The sequence below is a fragment of the Octodon degus genome, unplaced genomic scaffold, assembly GCF_000260255.1.
Source record: "Octodon degus isolate 3935 unplaced genomic scaffold, OctDeg1.0 scaffold00065, whole genome shotgun sequence".
NCBI lineage: Eukaryota > Metazoa > Chordata > Mammalia > Rodentia > Octodontidae > Octodon > Octodon degus.
In genome coordinates this window covers 7,170,035-7,190,000 of record NW_004524641.1, presented here as the reverse complement: position 1 = coordinate 7,190,000, position 19,966 = coordinate 7,170,035, and the positions used below count along the sequence as shown (strand labels likewise).

General features: G+C 38.9%; 1 protein-coding gene across 6 annotated transcripts in view; it reads left to right on the top strand.

Moving 5' to 3' along the window:
• Positions 1–19,966, top strand: part of Map3k20 (mitogen-activated protein kinase kinase kinase 20) — a 193,661-nt gene that overhangs the window by 114,038 nt on the left and 59,657 nt on the right. For all 6 annotated transcript variants that reach the window (XM_023719098.1, XM_023719097.1, XM_023719096.1 and 3 more), the window contains exons 8-10: positions 4,611–4,697; positions 9,879–9,953; positions 15,706–15,812. In XM_023719098.1, coding sequence (XP_023574866.1) covers positions 4,611–4,697; positions 9,879–9,953; positions 15,706–15,812 — 269 coding nt within the window. The remainder of the gene's footprint in view (positions 1–4,610; positions 4,698–9,878; positions 9,954–15,705; positions 15,813–19,966) is intronic.

Genomic DNA, 19,966 nt, shown 5'->3' with positions numbered 1-19,966 from the left:
TACCTTTCTAGGAATCTGTCCATTTCTTCTGTGTCTTCTATTCTGTGAGAGTAAAGATTCTCAAAGTAGCTATTGATAATCTTCTGAATTTTTACTGAGTCTGTGGTAATTACACCCTTTTCATTAAATAAAATTTTTTAAAAAATTGTTACGATGTGGAGAGGTGGAGAGCCGTCCTTAGGATCTTTCTTGTGTCTCTACAGTACCGTCCACACTTTGACTTCTTGCTGTCTGCGTCTGCCTCTCTGGAGCTACAAGTCTTATTTACTGTATTGTGACAACCTTTCACCTAAGCAGCAGGAGAAGGGCCTCAGCCTGTCTGTTTGCGCATTAAGGGCTTCTGTCTTGTTGCTTACTCTGGATCTGCTTGGTTTGGTTTAATTTTATTGTGGGAGGGATTTAACAAATGCCTAACAAATCATTCTGTCAAATCATTATTCAGTGACCATATTCATTTTGGAATCTTGCGGTCCACAAGCATTGAAAATGATAGCTACATAAGAAAACAATGTGGTGATTCAGAAGCAATATTTACAAACTACCCCCTCCTGTCCCTCTCTTGGACAGGAGCTTTCTTTCTCTCAATAAATATATTCTGCTCAAAAAAAAAAAACAACTTACAAACCAGATATTGCTAGACAGAACCTATGCACCCCAGCCACAGGATAGCAGTGGTCAGTATCAGTTCTAGTTTCATGCCAATACATTCCCTTAGCCAATGGAAACAGAAATGCCTCCTCAGTGACTCAGTGTCTGCTATTTATTTGAAGTTAAGCCTTTCTCAGAATGCTGGTTTGCCCCAAGTGCTATCTGCAGAACTTCATTCAGAAAAGTGTATGGATGTTAATTTAATTGTAAACAAGAATTCAGATTGTGTTTAATTATAATTCTTCCTTTCATTTGCTCCATTGATAACTGAAAGAGAATATATAAGGTGGCTGGGGAAGATAGCTCAGTAGTCTAATCATCTGCCTGGCAAGTACAAGGACCTGCTTTCAATCCCGGGTACTGCATGCTGTGTGGACCCCAGAACCAGGTGTGATGGCACATGCCTGAAATCCCAGCAGTGGGGAGGCCAAGACAGGAGGATCACTATCGAGACCTTGTACCAAATAATAAATAAATAAATGATATTTAAAAAGAAAATATACAAGGCAGTTTCCAGAACCATTTGTTTTAGATAATTACACATTTTTAATGAAGAAATTGCATATTCAGAGTAGATATTAAATGAAGGAGTCAGAGAAAACAGTTATTAAAAGTGAGACTATATTCATTTTGGAAGTTTGCAGTCCACAAACATTGAAAATGGTACCTACATAAGAAAGCAATGTGGTGATTCAGACTTTATGATGTCCTTTTAAAAAGAGGTCCAGAGCCAGGACTCTCTCAGCAGGAACATCTTTTTGCATAAAGCGCCTATAGTTCATTAAAAGCTTTTCTGTTGATTGAAACTTCCTCTTAGACACAGTAGGCACACATCAATAAATAAGGCCACAGAAAAAGAGTTGTCTGTTTTTGAAGCCCACTCAAAAAATACAACATATATTTTTACTTTTTATTCTTTTGTTTTTCAGACTGACCGAGAATCTAACCTCCTCAAGAGTACTAGCCCTCCCCAGCTGCACAGGCGTGTGTTGCTTCCCAGCACATGGCACGACTGTCTTGCCTTGTACTGCCTTATAGCAAGCATGCTGCCTGCGCCAGAAATGGGTCTTGTGATCCTTGTTTCTAAGGGGGTAACGTTGCTAGGCACACAGTTATTCCTCTATTCATTTTATAAGAAAGGAGATTTTTCTACTGTCTTATGATAACTTCTCTTGAATGACTAAACCAGATAGTGTATTTAGTGTGTAATCACAAAAAAAGAAAGGACTTCAGGAAGGCATAAATCTTCGAATGAATAAGCCTTCCAAGAGCACAAGGGCTTGTCACCCTCTAAAAACAAAGCTCCCCTAATGACAATGCCAAAAGGATTACCTTCCTAGGAGTTTCTCAGCCAAAACCAGCTTTGAAAACCAAGTAGCTTAAGAGAAAGCCTCGCTGTACACTTGTTTGTGAGCCATGGTCCAGAACCAGCCAGGCTCAGGTAATGGCTTTCTATTGTGTATAAGAGAAAAGGCAGAAGTACACAGCCTCATCCAAGTTTCTGCTCTGTAAATTGAAAATAGAAATTTTCCTTGTGAGCACAGTTTAACTGGGAGAATGTCTCAATATACAGTGAGTTGGAAAATATTTTTAAGGTGGAAGATCACAATAATGTTTGGCTTGCATCCTCATAAGTGGTATTTTATGGCATCATTTGATATATTTTTAGACTTCCAGTGATTTCTTCAACAAAATTCTTTAGCAGAGGCTTTTGTGTGCCACTTGTCATTTTGTTGCATGTATAAAAAGACATCCTAGCTCACATTACCTGCTTTTTGGTACAGTCCTGAATCTGGAGAACTAATACAAAGGAAATAGTGAGATGTCCTGGTACTGGAACCAAAGTGTAGGCTTGACTGGCATTCAAAATGTGACAGCTTGTGAGGATTAATGCTGTTGTCCCCACAGCTTTGCACTGGTGGAGGGCCACCATTGACTATGGGGCTCTTCTAGGACAGAGAGGGAATAAAAATGCCATTCTTTTCAGGGTTAGAACTCAGATCTTACTTGGTTGGACATTTTCCCACAGAACATTTTGTAATAAAGAATGAAGAATTAATAGTTTTCTGATGCTCTTGTCTCAGCACGCGTCTGTGTGTGTGTACAAGCACACATTTACACACACACATATGGGTGTAATGTATGCATAGGCCAAATGGAGATAGAAGGAGGTCTGAGGATGCTCATCTGAACAGTTTACAATCTGGAGTGATTGATTTATCTGAGCTCATTCCCTCTTGCCTCTCTCAGTAAGAATGCCAGATGCATCCGTTTCCTTGCTTTTCTTGTCCTTCCCCATCCCCAGTGCCAGTGGAGGGGTAATTGCAGCAAGTTGAGGGACTTCATTTCCTGCTCAGCTCTCTTGCTGCCTCCTCCTGGTGCAAGCGCATGTCAAGGTGATTACATACCTGTGTAGGCTCCCCCTTCCTTTACTTACAGCCATTACTCAAATTGTCCCCTTCTGGGATATCCCTTGCCTTTTCCTAATCACTTGTGTGACTCAGAATTATTCAGTATCTTTTCTAAAGAAGTACCTTACACACTTGATTAAAAGCCCAAAGAGGCTTCAGTGATTTCCCCACCACCACCCCCCGGGCTTGAGCAGCATCTGCCAATTTTCCTGATTTACCTGCTAATTATCATTGTATTCACTGGCATTCACTAACATGTGATGGCTCGAATAAGACTGAGTGCTACCTGAGGAAATGTGGATCAAGGTGTACAGGACTTGTTTGAATAGAGTGCATGTATCTTCCATTTACATCTTCCTTTGAAATAGACTTCCATGTTTTGAGCAAGACAGATCTTAAGCCCGCACTGCTTAGTCTCTTCTTGCCTCTGCCTTGGCTCAGGACCTACAACGTGGCAGTGTGCATTCTCTCTACCACTGCAGCTGCCTCTTCCTTAGAATTACATGGGATGGGATTAGAGCTTGGTCTTCATAGTGAGACAGCAAGTTCATTGGAGTCTAGCCTGTCACTCGCTAGCTCAATGTCTCTGGGCAAGTTTATTTAACTTTCTTAAGTCCTCATTTTCTCACCTGTAACATGAGGATAGTAACTATATGGGAAAATTGACATTGATCATGATGACACAAATAAAGGGTACCTAGAACATGGTAAGCATTCAATAAATGATAGTGGTTGTTACTACTGATAAAATTGTGCACTTTACAAACTGTTACTAGGCTCAAATTTTGGTTGCAGATTTGTATAAATAGAGAAAGTACCTGAGTATCCAAACCTCCACTGTTCGATGTTAAAGAGAAACCAAAATCAGCAGTATTCCTAGTACCAACATGCTTGCTTTGGGCACTCCTGTTAAGATTTGTTAATCATGCTTATCACAAGGGTTGCAGAGATTAATGCTCATAAACTCATATGTACACAGCTTATGATATATATTACAGGGAGATGAAAATGTGTTCCTTACTTTGAGAGAAATTTATCTAAGACATGAAATCTTAAATGTTATAATTTTACAAAGATCTACCATTGCAGAGTAAGTGGTCTTGCCAGTGATCTTGTTTTTATTATAATATTATTGAACCTTTAAAAATTTTGAATTCTCTGTTATTCTCTTAAGGAGAAATGTATTAGAGGTTGAAGATAGAATGAATTTTATCTAATAAAATACAAAATCTAATTTGTGGGAGTATATGAAAATCCCAATAACCCATAAGATAAAGTAAAGCCAGCCAGGTTCACTGATTTCATAAAATTTTAAATCTGACTCTTCTAAACTAAGTTTTTTCTGTATAAAAAAAGAACATAAAAAGTACATAAAATGTGAAAGAAGTCCTATGTGTGAATATATACATATAGGTAGATTTTGTCCAAGTTTCTATAGATGGGGTTGGTTGTGCCTGGTAATTGGATACAATTAAATATTAGATAAAGTTTCAGTAATATACCAAAAATATAAAGTACAAGAATAAAAATTCCATTTTCTTTTTGTTCCAGGTTCTCTGGGAGATGCTAACAAGGGAGGTCCCCTTTAAAGGTTTGGAAGGATTACAAGTAGCTTGGCTTGTAGTGGAAAAAAACGAGGTAAGACTACATTTCTCCATTCAGGTACATAGATCAGAAAACAGTATTGGGGTTTTGCAAAAGACTTTTTCATCTTCTTCAAATTGAAAGTAAGTTCACGCTTATGGAAAGATTAGCAGTAGGAGCTAACACAAAGGGTCAAAGTGATGTTATTCCTCATGAATGGACCCTTTACATCTAATTGTTGCAGCTTCACGTCGTGATGCTGTAGATCAAAAATTGTACAAGTACTGTACTAGTTTCTCAGTCTCAATTGTAAAACCTAGGGGTTTGTTCTTAGTGATGAAAGAAGCCATTGCGTCCAAGGTAGGGGAACAGTTTAACTCCATCTCCTGCGTTTAGGACATCTTTTTTACTGGCCGGGAGTTGATATATCTGTAAGAGACCTTCAGCTACTTCAACTTACCTCTCCCAGCAGGAGTCACTATAGTACAAGAAACTGTCGCTTAGATGAGAATTTCAAAAATAAAAGAAGAAAAAATAGTTTCAAAAAAGGGAAAAATTACAGTTTTGCCACCTACGTTGAACACTACATTGAAGATGAGCTCCTCACTGGAATTGGCGAGGCAGTGGCATAACTGTTCGCTTCTTCATGCAGAGCCTTTCCATTTCAAAAGAACTTCAGTGGCGTAAACACCGTTTGTGCTGTGTCCCCAGCCTCGCTTTTCTTCTTCCCACAAATTGAGGCTTTCAGTTAGTTGGACCTATGAGCCTACATCAGAGAATATGGCACATTCATATCAAAGAGAGCAACTACATTTTGAAAGGTTTAAAATTGTGCCTGAAACGCACAGCCATGGAAATTCTCAGCATAAGGATGAAGCATCCAGTATCAAGGTATTATGAGGACTCAGATCATGTAATGGAAGCATGCAGTTGTCTTTGCAAGGCGAAACAACTTTATTTCACAAAACTTCATTTCCAAATCTTATCTGACCCCTCCACAAAGGGTGAGAGTGCAACCTTAAGATAAAATAATTTTCTAAAAGGCATATATATAAAAATATTCCCTTTCTAATTATGTAAAAGAATTAAATTGATCTGCTCCCTATGTGAGTTTCAGGAACAAGTTAGATTAATCAAAAAGCTGCTCTTGAGTAGGAGAAACCAAGTTTCCATCTTTTAGATCATATAATCCAGAGTTAACCTTACTAATTTGTCTTCCTGGCTCATTGAAGATGGATGAAATATTGATGATAGCCGAACTTAATGAGAGAGACAGCTGCCAGTTTAAGAAATGAAAGAGAATTAAAGGCAAGAGTATACCTTATTCATTGTTTTCACAGGAGCTGATTAATTTTAATTAAGTGTGATAGTAATTCTGGGTCTGCTATTAAATAAGACCTCAACACAGGGTAATATAGTTTTAGAATATGAGGACCCATTTGTTTCTATTCTATTTCTTTTAGCAGTGAGATGATTAGATGTTTGGTTCAGGGCTTCCAGATGAAAAGTGAAGAGAATTTTCAACCTCAGTGGACTCTGAGGCAGAGCAACTCCCCTCTCAACTCTCCTGCCACACTGTGCTAAGATAAACCAGGAGAAAAGGCTTTTAAGGCTAACTGGACTCTTCTAATGTTTAAAAGACGTGACTGATATTATTCAGTAATATTCCATTCTAAAGAATGGCAGAACAGGGGTAAGCCTATAGCATTTTAAAATCATTAGACATTTAAAGCTAAAGAGAAAGATGAACCTAGGTCTCCCTAAGGGTTGGGAATCCTCCCAGATGACCTTCAGCACCCCTTTAACATTGCGTACGAGGAGACAGCCTCCTGTCCCCAGCAGACCCCATGGAGAGTATTTCTTGCCCATGGCGGGTTCTGCTGGTCAGCTCCTAACTCCCCAAGAGTGCTGAGACCTCCCATGCCATAATGATCAGATATGGAATAATGATCAAATACGGGAACACACATGGTTACATGATTCTCATTTTTTTTCTAATGAACTTAAAACTGGGTGTTATAAGGATACTTATGTGCACAGTACTTATTTGCCCACAATATGGAAGGAAAGTGTAAATGCAGTTTCCAGTGTCATTGTTCAAGAGCGTTTCTTCATTTTACCTTGTAAATGGAGGCACTCATTTCCAGAGCACATTCTCTTGATATAGCAGTAATTCCCAACATTCGATGTCATTTAATAACAAAAGTGAGACAAATATCGTTTACAGAATCCCTCCAACTTCTAACTTCATTTACTCATTTTAACTGTTGAATAGCTTCAGATACTGTGTTTTTAAAAGGGCGCTATATTTTTAATAGGTTTCATTTAAGTAAAAAATGATGTGTTTAAACTATCAGGGAGAAATTTTAAATGTGATCCAGTCAGCCTATAATATCTATGCATTAGGATTGATTTTTCTTTTTAATTTTTTATTTCAAAATAATTATTGACTCATAGGAATTTGTAAAAATATTGTAAAGAATCCTGAGTACCCCTCCTGCAGCTTCTCCACTGGTGATTCCTTAAGTAGCTATCGTGCAGGATAAAACTGGGGAGTTGAGACCTGCACGTTACTCTTGAACCACTGCCAGGTCTTACTCAATCCACCACTGCAGTTTCCATCTCCAGGAGAATTAAAACTGTAAAACTGTATCTGAGAGTCTTTTTTTCTAATCCTTTATTAATGAAATTAAGCCTTTCACCAAATATCTTTTCTAATTCTAAAACTAGACCCATATGCTTTGCTAAACTATCGTGTAAACACTGAACTTTTATAGAAGACATGAAGGTAAGAGGATATTACTAAGAAAGTTTTTAAAACAGAAAAAGGCATGCTTCTTTGCTTTCATTCCCATGAAACTTGACCAGCACTTCAGATGTTCTGCTAGTGTAATTTCTACTTTTATAAATGTTTAGATTCTATATAAAATTTGTCTAAAAAACCAGGATTAAACTGTAAAACAAAACTTAATAAAAATCAATCTACTCCTCTTGACTATACTTTAGAAAGATAAAAACTTGACCTAAAATAATTTTTATCTCTTATGTAGAAAATAGTGTAAAAATATGTTTTTAAATGTTATGCCTAATTTAGTGATTAGGAAGTATTTTAACCTTAAATGTGAATTTTTATTTTTAAATATTTAAATTTTACAGTATCGCAAGCCTGGCACTACATTATTTCAGAATGTTTTAATGCATTAGGAATGTACACAGTTGTGTAATCAGGATTTAAATACTTTGGATTCTACTTTAAAGTACTTTTTAATGCACCAAAGTAATCCCTTACATAAAGTGAGTCTAGATTTAACTGATACTTGACCTTATCAGAGTGCTTCAGGTGTGTGTCTAAAAAGCTTTTCAGTGAGAAAAGATAATCATGTAAGTAAGAAGTACTCATATATATTCAGCCAATTCTCCTTTAAGTTCACAGACTGTTGCAAACAGCTTATAATGAAAAGTATTTCCCTTTCCAAAAACTCATTTTCAGGGTCTTGCAGGTTAGCTCAGTTGTTTAAAGCGCTGGCTTGGGCAAACTCAGTCAGGCACAGGGGACTGTGGTTCAATCCCCAGCTCCACATGCTGCACCAGACCCGCCCCTAAGGCAGCCTGAGCCAGCCAAAAAAAAAAACAAATGAGAGAATCCAAATACTCATTATTTTTAGTTATACATGGGGAAAATTTAGTTGCATAAGTGCAATTAGTGTTTTTCGTTAGTTCCCACCTTCCAGATATATTAAGGGAAAATCTGGAGAGGATTGCTGTTTTAAGATTATCCATAATTCCAAAAACAGATCATCATTTTTCTTTCTAGCTTTCCATATGAGCTTGCCCCAAATCCAGCTAAGCTCAGTGTTAACTCTCTGCTTGCGAGATGTGGTGGTGCAGTACTGGGGAATAAATCCTGCTCTGTGCATTCTCGGTGTGGACATGCCTGGCGCTCACGTGATTGACGGCTGTGCTCACACTGTTCAGTCCCCTGCTAGGGAGTTCACTGAAGTGCCACTAACCTGCACAGAATATATTCTGCACCAACATAGTGCTGTATTGTAAAAGACAAATAAGTGAAACATGTGTATAGCTTTGTACAGACTGCAGGCCTGGAGGGGATAATGAGGCCTTCTTGGGTCCTGGCAGCAGCTGCACAGGCAGCCTGATACACCGTGTTGTGTTAGGGCCTGCTGTACCAAGAGCAAACTGGTGTTAGTGACAGCCTCAAAAATCTTGGTAGACTTATAAATAAAATGTAAAGATCAATCTGCCTTTGGTGTATTTTATTTGATAGTTCAGCTCTTGCAAAGTTTGGTATGCTTTCAAACTGCTCAGAAAAAATACTTAAATCAGAATTAGAGTCTAGGCCCAGAAATGATAAACCTCTTTGCTTGTTTGTATTAGTTTTGTAAGTATACATACGAAATTTGATATTTGATGAATTGTAAGTGAAATCTTGATCCTGTAGGACTTCATTATATATTGAAGGATGACTGGAATTCATTTATTTTTATACTGCTAGAGATTGAAGCCAGGACCTCACACGTTCTAGGCAGGTGCTATACCACCTATGTACAGCTGAGCATTTTAAAACAAACAATAATATCTCCTCCAGATGGAGGCATGACATGGTGTATGAGTGTGACTGCTATAGGAGCTTAGAATAGGGTTGTTCCTCCTATAATTTGTGTTGGATTAGATCCCTACACTGTCTGGGTTTAATCAAAACAAAGTCATAGTGAGCCATGCATTCAAAATGTCTTATCAATGGCAAAATGAGAATTCCTTAAAAAAATTTTTTTAATCATCTGGGCTGAAGATGTTTTCTGAATGATGTACCTGTTGCCAAAAACTGAACTGATTTCCTTGTTACTTGACTTGTTTGGATATATTATCTGTAGGAATAGATTTGTGCTTTTAGATTTAGCATTTAAGTTCCAACTTGCCCTGTCCTACTACAGTTTCTTTTAGACTTTGCCTATGTTTCGGTACATTAGTCATACTTCAACCTGACTTCTCTATGAGTTAAGCTTCCTCTTTAGAGAAAAAGTAGGAGTCTTTAGAGATTAGATATTACAAATCTCAACATAATTCTACCGTTATATACTGATCCATGGAACTTTTGAATTTTATGTTTTGTTTATGATCTTCAGCTCTGTTAGGGTCCTTCAAATAGTTATTTGCTTGCCTTAATGAGTAAATCCTTGTTTTTTGTTTTTTGTTTTTTTCCTTTCCCTGGTACAGAGACTAACCATTCCAAGCAGTTGCCCCAGAAGTTTTGCTGAACTGTTACATCAGTGTTGGGAAGCTGATGCCAAGGTATGTTTTTTTGTTGTTTAGACTTCTGAAATATCACTTGTTTGTCTGTTTTTGAGTTTTTAAACTTGGGGTAGTAAAACGCTTCATACTGCAGTTGACTTGCTATTCCTCAGGGCCCCAGACTGAGTGTGAAGGCCTCTGTCAGCATCCTTATCTCCATCTCCACAGTCCCATTACTAATTTTTTATAGCCTGCCTTGCTTTTCTTGTCTCAGTAAAATGATTGTGATCCTTTGTTTTTAATCTGTAATAATAATCACTGCACTTTTATGTTATAAAAATGACTGATGCACAGTACTTATGTGCCAGGCACTGTTCCAAGCACTTTATGTATATTAACTCATTTATCCTTCAGAATGCCTCTCTGAGGTGGGAGCTGCTACAGTCCTCATCCTACAGGTGAAGAATCGAGGCTAAGAACAAGCCCAGGCCACACAGCTGACACACGGTGGGAGCGGGGCTGGCCGGGAACCCAGCAGCCTTGCACAAGTCCCTGCTCTGAGCCCTCTTCTACGCTGTCTTTCTAACCAAGAAGCAGGTGCATGCAGCACCAGCGAGACTCATGCATCCACTCTGTCCCATTGCAGGGATTTTTTTTTTTTTTTTTTTTTTTTTTTTTGAGCTATCACAGTAGAGTTGGAGAAATTCCAGAACTGAGGCTTTCTTGTGTTTATCACATCAGAGCACAAACAACCCATTTCCTTTCCCAACAAAGACCATTTAAAAAGACTTTTGCACATATACGGAAGTATTTACAGATAAAATGATAGGCCAGCCTTGGATCTGCATGAAAAGAAGGTAAAAGGTAATACAGGACAGTATAGAGTAAATAAGATTGGCTGTGATAATTTGTGAAGCTTTTAAAAATAATTTTAATAGATGTTCTTTCTATTGCCCCCTCTATTTTTATGTATGTTTAGAATTTTCCATAGCAAAAAGTTAAAGATTCTCAACTGTGTAAACTTTAGATTAAGAGAACATTTATGCCCAGAAAAGGAACAAAAACAAAAACTGTTATGGTCCAAATCTGTTCCATTTCTCATGGAAATAAAAGTATTACAACTGACCTTTGAAGTACAGGCTTACAAAGAAAGACTAAACTGGAATTACTCTTTTTTCTTTTTTTGGTACCAGGGATCAAACTCAGGACCTTGAGCTTGCCAGGCAGGTCCTTAAGCCAGTGAGCTATCTCCCCAGCTGAAATTCTTTCCTAATTTCAACCCAGTTCTGGTGTGACCCCCAAGAAGAATGAATGATGACAGAACCAAGTCTGCTCTTCTCCCTTGGGTTGCAAAGCTCTGAAATAGTTCCTGAACCTGGAGACTGTGTTAGTGAGACGCACAATTCATGTTGCTTCATGCCCAGGCTTTCCCAGAACGCTGCTCTGCACTGAGGGCCCAGTGCAGCAGGCCTCCAGCAGCAGCGAGGGCCCCATGCTGTGATGGCTTTCACCTGCCGCACACTGATCTCTGTCACCTGTAGCACAGCACCGGTTCCCTGAGCCCTGTGCATTGAACCCTCATCCTGCTGCTCACGTGCTTCAATCTTTGTATTCTCTTCTGTTTTTAAATCTTCCCCACCTTTTATTCAAGTCAAGACCTACATTTATTTGGTATCATTTTTATTAATGAATTTAGCATGTTTTAAAATATTAGTATTTTTATTTAGGTTTATTATTTTTATTAGTATTCTTTGCATGAGTTTTGAATGGTCTCCTTTACTCTGTGTAGACCCTATTTAGTGTGTGACTGCAGAATGGGTTTTTTTTAAGCACTAAGAAAGTGTCTGTATTTTGTATCTAATCCAGTTAAAACTGTAATCAGGTATTTGCAAGCACACTTTAAAACATTTATACTGTTTAAAATGTATCATACTAGCCATCCCTACTTCTTCTACAAATTGTATGTCCAATGTAACGTATGTAGTGATTTGGGTATTTTCTCTGTCATACCTAAATGGGAATTTTATTTGAAAGTACATTAATGCAACCATATATCTATAGTTGTCTGCAAAGCACATTTTTAATTTTTTAATGGGGCACTCAGAACTACATTCATTAAAATTCTAAGAATATACATCATGGCACATTGATGGAGTGATAGTATAAACACCTCACACACCAACGGTATTTGAGCCAGTATAGACAACACACGACAACTGGCCCTTCTTTTTTGGGAAGGGCCCTTCTTTAAGACAAAAAGAATTTTGTATTCTACCATGTGAAGTATAAAAGGGTTTAAAATTAATTTGGGGTGAGGAGAAAGCTTGGCAGTCTAAGCACCTGCCTCACAAGCACAAAAACCTGGGTTCAATCCCTGGTACCACATGCCGTACTAACCCTGGAACCTCAGGTGCACCCGTGCTGGCCACCAAAACCAGGCATGGTGGCACACACTTGTAATCTCAGCACTGGTCAGGTTGAGACAGGAGGATCACTATGAGTCTGAGCTGGGTAGCAAGACCCTATATACCAAATAAAAGGTTAAACATAATAAAATAACATTGACTTTTGTTTCATAAAGCCATAAAATTTTACTCTGATAAAACTACTACAAGCCCTCATGTATTTGATTTGATTGTACAGCAGGCTGCAACCCACATTTCATTCTTTTTTTTTGGGGGGGGGAGGGGTACCGGGGATTAAACTCGGGACCTTGTGCTTGCCAGGCAGGTGCTTTTTCCGCTGAGCTATCTCCCTGGCCCAAACAGATTATGATGGACAGGGATTCTTTTCTTTGTTGGTTCATGCTTTTTTTTTCAGCCCACGTTTCCAGCCTTCTCCTTGCTAGTGTGCATGTGCCTTGCAGGCCTGCCCTGCTGACTGTTGTTGCTGCTTCTGTGTGCTATGCTCCTCCCTGAGTCCTTCTTCATCTTTGGGTCTTCTCTGTTTCTATGCCAGCCCCAGCCTGGACTTGGGACTCCTTTCTAAGCCAGTCTGGCCTATCGCTCTTTTTAGCATTACAGTGTTTTGTTTTGTTTTAATGTCTTTTTCTTTCTAAATGGGTTGAAAGTTCCGCAAGTTCATAACGCTAGTTTGTGTGTGTGTGTGTGTGTGTGTGTGTGTGTGTTTCCCTATAAGATCTTTTGTTAGTTCACTAAGATGTCCCCAACTTGTTGCTGCCCAAAGAAGCCAAACCACAGTAAATTTCTGAGGGACATTTCAGTTTTTTGGCAAATACAGCAGTTCAACTAGAACCAGTCTTGTGCACATTTGGAGAACAATAATTGGCAAAATATTTTATCTCTTTTTCAATCCTTAGACTTTTAAATATTAATACCTAAATTAAAATATCGTGTGCACCTCCAGGGCTTGGATTCTTTTGCAGTGAGAAGGGGGAGGTGTATAGGAGAGAAAGCTGGAGTTAGTGAGTGTCGGCACTTAGAGGCTTGCACCAGGTGCTCAAGAATGCTGTACCGAAGAAAAGAAGGAAGAAAGGGATGAGGAGTATTTTTTTAAGTCTTCATGTAAAATTTCTAAGTAAGAAAGCAGTGGCAAAAGCTAAGGGGAAAAACATCTTACCCTTCTGATAAAAGATGAGAAGTGTTTGAGAGCAGAGCCCTCATTTCTATAACATGCTTCCTATGTGATGGTGGGCAGTTCATGCTTTTCTGTGACTAGTTTTCCTTACTTAGAAAATAGAGATAACAGATACAGAAATAATAGAGGTGCTTAATAAATATTGTTTTAAAATAAGCAAATTTACTTATTTACTTATTTAGAGATAGGATGTCCCGCTATGTTTCCCAAGCTGATGAGGAAATCCTGGCCAACTGGTCCTCGTGCCTCAGCCTCCTAATTGACTGAGATTATAGGTGTGCACCACCATATCTAGCTGTTCACTGCTTTTTAAGTGATCACACTCATCATTGCTATGTGAGCGTAGATTCTAACTATACAATTAATGCTTTTCTAGAGATTCTTAACCTTATTACAAAAGAGTTTCACCTTGTTTCAAGAATAATTAATTCAGGTAAAAATATTATTCTTTAAAAATTTATCTGGGGCCGGCAAGATAGCTCAGCAGACTTAATAAGCACCTGCTTAAGACAAGCACAGTTACTGGGGTTCAATCCCTGACACCACATGCCAAACCGGCTCCACCCCCAGGACAGTGAGCCAGCGACTGAGTCTGGGCGTGGTGGCGCACACCTGTAATCCCAGTGCTGGGGAGGCTGAAAACAGGAGGATCACTATGAGTCCAAGCAGCACAGTGAGACCCTGTAACAAATACATGAAAAAGTTAATAAAAATTCATTAGCTCTTCCTGCTACTTTGCCTTTCAAAATGAAAATTCTGTTTTTATTATATAACTAGTTACTTTGCAAACATTTAAAACCTAACACATGGTGGAGAAATTAAGATGTGAAGAAAGTTAAGACAGAATATTTTTAAAGTTTCCTATAAGAGCCATCTTCTTTATTAGATGTTTTAATATGCACCAGTAACATTTAGCTACATATGCTAAAAAGTTGTAAAAAAGAAACACACATACACATCCTTAAAGAATAACAATAATGGCTGAGTTCAATAAATATCCTAGTTTTATATTTCTGAGAAATGGAAAAATTGCTTTTGTTAGTAATGTGGGAAATACATAAGTCCTGAGAGCAAGCTACCACTTCAGCATTGTTCCTTCTTGTTTTTATGCTCCTAAATTAAAATGCATGTTTTAATTGCTGCGACTGTAATTTGTTCAGAAATGGTATAATTATGAGGCATGCTGAAAAGAGAAGGTACATCACCCTTTTATTATCTTTCTCCATTTTTGTTTTAACCTTTTGTCTCAACCTTGGCTAGAATCTGAAAAGGAAGACTAGCACCCTTACTGCTTGCTGAAGACGCATTCTAACCACTACGTTTTTAGTTTCTGCAGAGGGCTGTTTTACAGTATTCTGGTACTAAAGCTAGGTCCAGTGTGGGGTAGCAATTAAGTACAGTGAAGTCGGGATCGCTGCAGAATTTGTCTCCTTTGCTATCCAGGTGATTTGGAAAATTTTATTATTTCCAATAGATTGAGAGGTATACTTTCTCCCAGGAATTTATATAAAATTTTTCAAACTTACATAAAAATTGGAAGAATTTTACAGAGAATGCTAGCATGCCCACTGTGAAGATTTTACCACTAACTTTTTAATACCCTTCTCATGTAGATTTTTTTTTTTAATTTTTAGTACACAGTCTACAGAGTCTCACTACGTAGATCAGACTTGTAGTGATTTTCCTGTTCTCAGCTTTCCAAGGGTTATGATTACAGGCATGCCACCACCACCAAGCCCAGTCTCAATTGCAGTCTCAGTGCACCCTGGGGGCGGGGCCAGCACTGCGTGCAAGGGATCGAACCCTGGCTGCCGCGCTCTGCTAAAGCAGGCACTTTAGTCTGCTGAGCTATCTGGCCAGCCTGCTCACATAGATTTTTAAGTGAGCTTTTCCTTTTGGAATCCTTAATCATGCCTCACAGAGAGAATTAGTATACTGTTTACCTAGAAAAAAAAAAAAAAAATACTAGTTATCCTAGCTTTAGGCTAGATGATAGAAGACCAACATCTGACTCTGTACTTAGGAGTAAAAATTGACTAAAAATATATACCTACTTCCCTAACCAGAGTAATATGACAGTTGTGAAGTAACTACCATCAGAACATTGTGTCACACTTTATTCTGTCCTGCTGGGTGACCTCAGTGGGCTGTAAATGTCAACATTTCTCTCCTTTCCCAAGGCTCCACAAGTGATTATGTTTCTTCTCTTCTTCAGAAACGGCCATCATTCAAGCAAATCATTTCAATTCTAGAGTCCATGTCAAATGACGCAAGCCTTCCCGGCCAGTGTAACTCTTTCCTGCACAACAAGGCGGAGTGGAGGTGGGTGAGCCCTGGCACTGCAATCCTGGCCCAGCTTCCAAATCCATCACTGGCCTTGAAGGACAAGGACCTGAGGCTTCATGACAGTCCTGATTCCTAAGCCCAGCACAGAAAAAAAAAAAAAAAAAAAAAGCTAAGATTTTGGAAATCTAATAAGTCTTCCCTTTCATATGTAAGCAAGATAGAGTGTTTCTCTAAGTTTGTTACCTTACGGTGTGCCTGAGCTTTTGGAAAAAGAGTTGAAATCTTATCTTCTGAGACAAAAGACTATCAGACGATTCTTTGGCTCCTATCCAGTAAGATATAAAAATACTCTTGATACATGCAGAGCACTGAACCCACTACTGCAGAAGAGTAGGGAGACCATGAAAGACTTTTAAGAGAAAACTTTGGATGTTATAAATCCTATTAAAACTTGCTAAGTGTAATATAAACCTAGTAATGAGAGAATTCTATGAGTGGAAAAAGTAAGCCCAGAGTGAAACACTTAAGCCAGGTCACATGATGCAAGAATATAAATAGCATGTTTGGGAGCTGACACTGTCCCTCCCCTGACTCAGCAGAGATTTTAAGTAATTTCATCTCTGCTTCTGGTCGCCTTGGCCGTAACAGGACGCCTTACGCCACCTGCTGATGCCAGATGAACACTGCACACACTTGGAGAGTCACAGGCCATTTCTCCGGGCTTTCAGTTTGATTGGTGTTTTACAGTAGCTTCATGTATTCTTTTTTTTTTATTTTTTTATTTATTTATTTTTTTTGCTTCATGTATTCTTTTTTTTTTATTTTTTTATTTATTTATTTTTTTTGCTTCATGTATTCTTATTCCTGTAGAACAACTGCCTATGGCCAATGAGTTTGATGAGTTTTTATTTAGGGATTTAAAATGAATTTAGTGAGCGAAGTCTAGTATGAGAGACTTGTCTGAGCTGAAATAATGAAGCAGGGAAGCAATACTGTCTCCTGCAATTGAGGGTAGCAAACATCTGTGGAGACCACTCCCCTTGAAAATCTCTACGTGAGTTCTCATGGCTCTTAAGGAAAAGACCAAAATACTTAAGAAGACTCAGAAAACCTGTGGCCTCAGCAGCCATCTTAAGAGCATCGCTCTGCTGTCTGGCCTCTGGCCTGTGCTCCTTCAGCAGAGGCATTTTTCTCCCTCACTTGCTTTCCTCTGCTAAAGCCGTCCTGTCTCAGCCATATACCGGCCTGACCCCACCCTGGCTCCTCCTGGCCATTCTTGTGGCTGAGCTAATCCATCCACAAGGGACTGGCCTCTGACCGCAGGCCAGGTCCATGCACCTGTGGCCTCCACACGGCAGTGTTTGTATCTCGCCAACCCCCATGAGGGAGGGGCAGGCGGTCTCCTTCCATCACCATCCCCACCACAGTTAGGCCAGGCCCTTCACACAGCAGTGGCTCCCTGAGTCTACAGGGATGCAGTGAAGAAAATATCATGGTGGTAATAACGTAAAAGACACACTACTCCTGTGTGAGAGAAGAGAAATTCGCAGAGTGACCTGCTTGTTGCAACAGACATGCTTCCTCTGCTTTCATTCATAGATTTCTTGAACTTCTGCTAATACAGGGGAGGCCAGTGCTGTGCCAGATACAGAGCTGTAGCCTTGAGTCCAGCTATCGCAGAGCACATGGCACCCTCCACTGGGAGTGTTCAATGTTAAGCCGCTAAATATAAGCCCATAAATAACTAATTGCTGTTTTGACAAGCGTCATGGCAGAGAAGTACTGGGTATCTGAGAGCATTAACTCTGAAATCTGATCTAGTCTCAGGATAAAATGAAAGGATTTCCCAAGGAAAAGCCATTTGGTCTGTTATCCAAAGGATTAGTGGATTTTTAACATTAATATTAATATTCTTGAGATAGCAGCAAAACCAGAAAACAAAGAGAAGTTGCTAAGTTTTATGTTTAAGACTTTAAAGTCTTCATATAGCTGAAAGCAATACCCATGATGATTAAATTTCCAAAAGAAACATGCTGTTACAACTTTGTTTCCAATTTCTCCAATGTTTTTGTCTCAGGACTCTTGTAGTCTTAAAAATTATTAAAGATGGGCTGGGAAGATGGCTTAGTGGACTAAGTGCTTCCCTGGCAAATGCAAGGGCCTGAGTTCAATCCCTGGTTCCGCCAAAAAAAAAAAAAAGAAGAAGAAGAAGAAGAACCCAAAGAACTTTTGTTTAAGCAGAACTAAAGCCAGGCACAATGATGTATGACTATAGTCCCAACTACTTGGGAGGCTCAAGCAAGATGGAAAGTTCAAGGCCACCCTGGGCAACTTAGACTCTATCTCAAAAAGTGGCTACATGTGCTTGAGACTCTGGGTTCAATCCCCAGTTCTGGAAGAAGAAAATGAGAAAAATTTTAAATATGCATTTATTGATTCATTTAAAAATCAATAATAAGCCAGGCTTGGTGGCTCACTCCTAAAATCCCAACATTTGGGAGACGGAGACAGGAGGCTTACCATGAATTCAGGAATAGTCTGAATTACATAGCAAGACCTTTTCTCAAAAGAACAGACAGACAGAAAAACAAAAACCAATGAGAAATCCTGTTTCTAAAAAAAAAAGAAAAGTAAAAGAAAAAAAGAAATCCTGTTTTCAGCATTCACCCTATGGCTGTCACATATCATGAAGCCTCTGAAAAATGGGCATATAAAGGAAATTCCGTCTTACTGGTATTTTAAAAATAAGTTTGATCTCAAGAATCCTCTGATAACATTTCATGAGTCTCCTGTCCACACACTGAAGACCACTCTGATAGAGTAACTATCTTTAAATTACATTTTAATTAAAGTATCATACTAAGGACATGAGGTATTCTATAGAGTTGTGGAATGGTTAATAAACACTAAAACATTCGTAGTGTCATTTAGCAATCAGACAAATGCATGGGATCAGAATTTGTCTTACCAGATGGGCAAATTTTACATTATGAAAAATACCCAGTACTATAGATTTTCCAGCACATTGCTAGTAGGCAAATACAGCTTTCAGAAAGTTGGATGCCCTCAAAGTGTTCATTTGATTTGTCCCAGAAATCCTACCACTACCATTTTATTCCCAAGCAAAGGAATGGGAAGGCGGTGTGGGAAATGTTTGGGCACTCGTCCAGCCATGCTTCATTGGAACTGTACAACTAAAAGTGCTCCAGGGTACAAGAGGAAAAGTTTTTTTAAATGACAGTATCTCTGTACACAAAGTAGTATATCAAACTTCATGATTATACAGATCTGCTAAGTGACTTTTAAATAGAAGCTGTACAGTCTAATTTGTTTCGAATGATTCTATTTATGTCAAATAAATGCATAATCATGTGTGTGTCTATGGATAGAGAAGAAAATATAAAGTGTTATCACTGAGTACTGGATTATTGAAGAGTGCTTTTTATTTGCATATATAAAACCTGGATTAGTTGAATGACAAATTAAATTTTTTTAATATTTCAAGGTAGAAGCCAGGTTTGGTGTTTGGTGCACACCTGTAATCTGAGCCGCTAAGAAGGCTGAGGCAGGAGGATCACAAGTTTGAACTCAGCCTGTGCTATACAACCAGCTCCCAACTCAGTCCAAACCAAACAAAAATACTTCAAGGTAGAAAATATGGGAAATAAAGTGGGTAATAGAGTATGAAGAAAGAAAGAGTGGAAGCCACACTGTTGCCTAAAGACCCCTTCTGTGGCTGTTTTGCAAGCTGATAAGCCTAATGGAGCGCTGGGGGAGAATGTACACCATTGCCCGAGCCAGAGAACCACGGCTTGGAAGCAGCCGAGCGGCTCTGAACAAACCTGACAGTTGGTTAATAAATGAGGAAGAACATCAAGTACAGTTTTAAAAAAAGACACAGTTATTGTTTATTAGGCTCCTATGGGATCCTTGTACTTCATTTAGATCATCTTTTTAAATCTCCATGGCAACTCTGATTGTCTCACTGATGTAAAATCTGATGTCTGTGTGGTCAGTCACTTGCCTGAGATCATTCTGAGGTGGAAGGAGCCTATAACGTGGTCCGTGGCCAGCACACGGACACATCACTGTGCAGTCATGTCGTCCATGTGTCAGTGTGCAGCGTTCACTGAGGTAGACTCATTATTTGTCTGTGCGGCATTTTGCCAGGCACGATCATTTAGGGTATT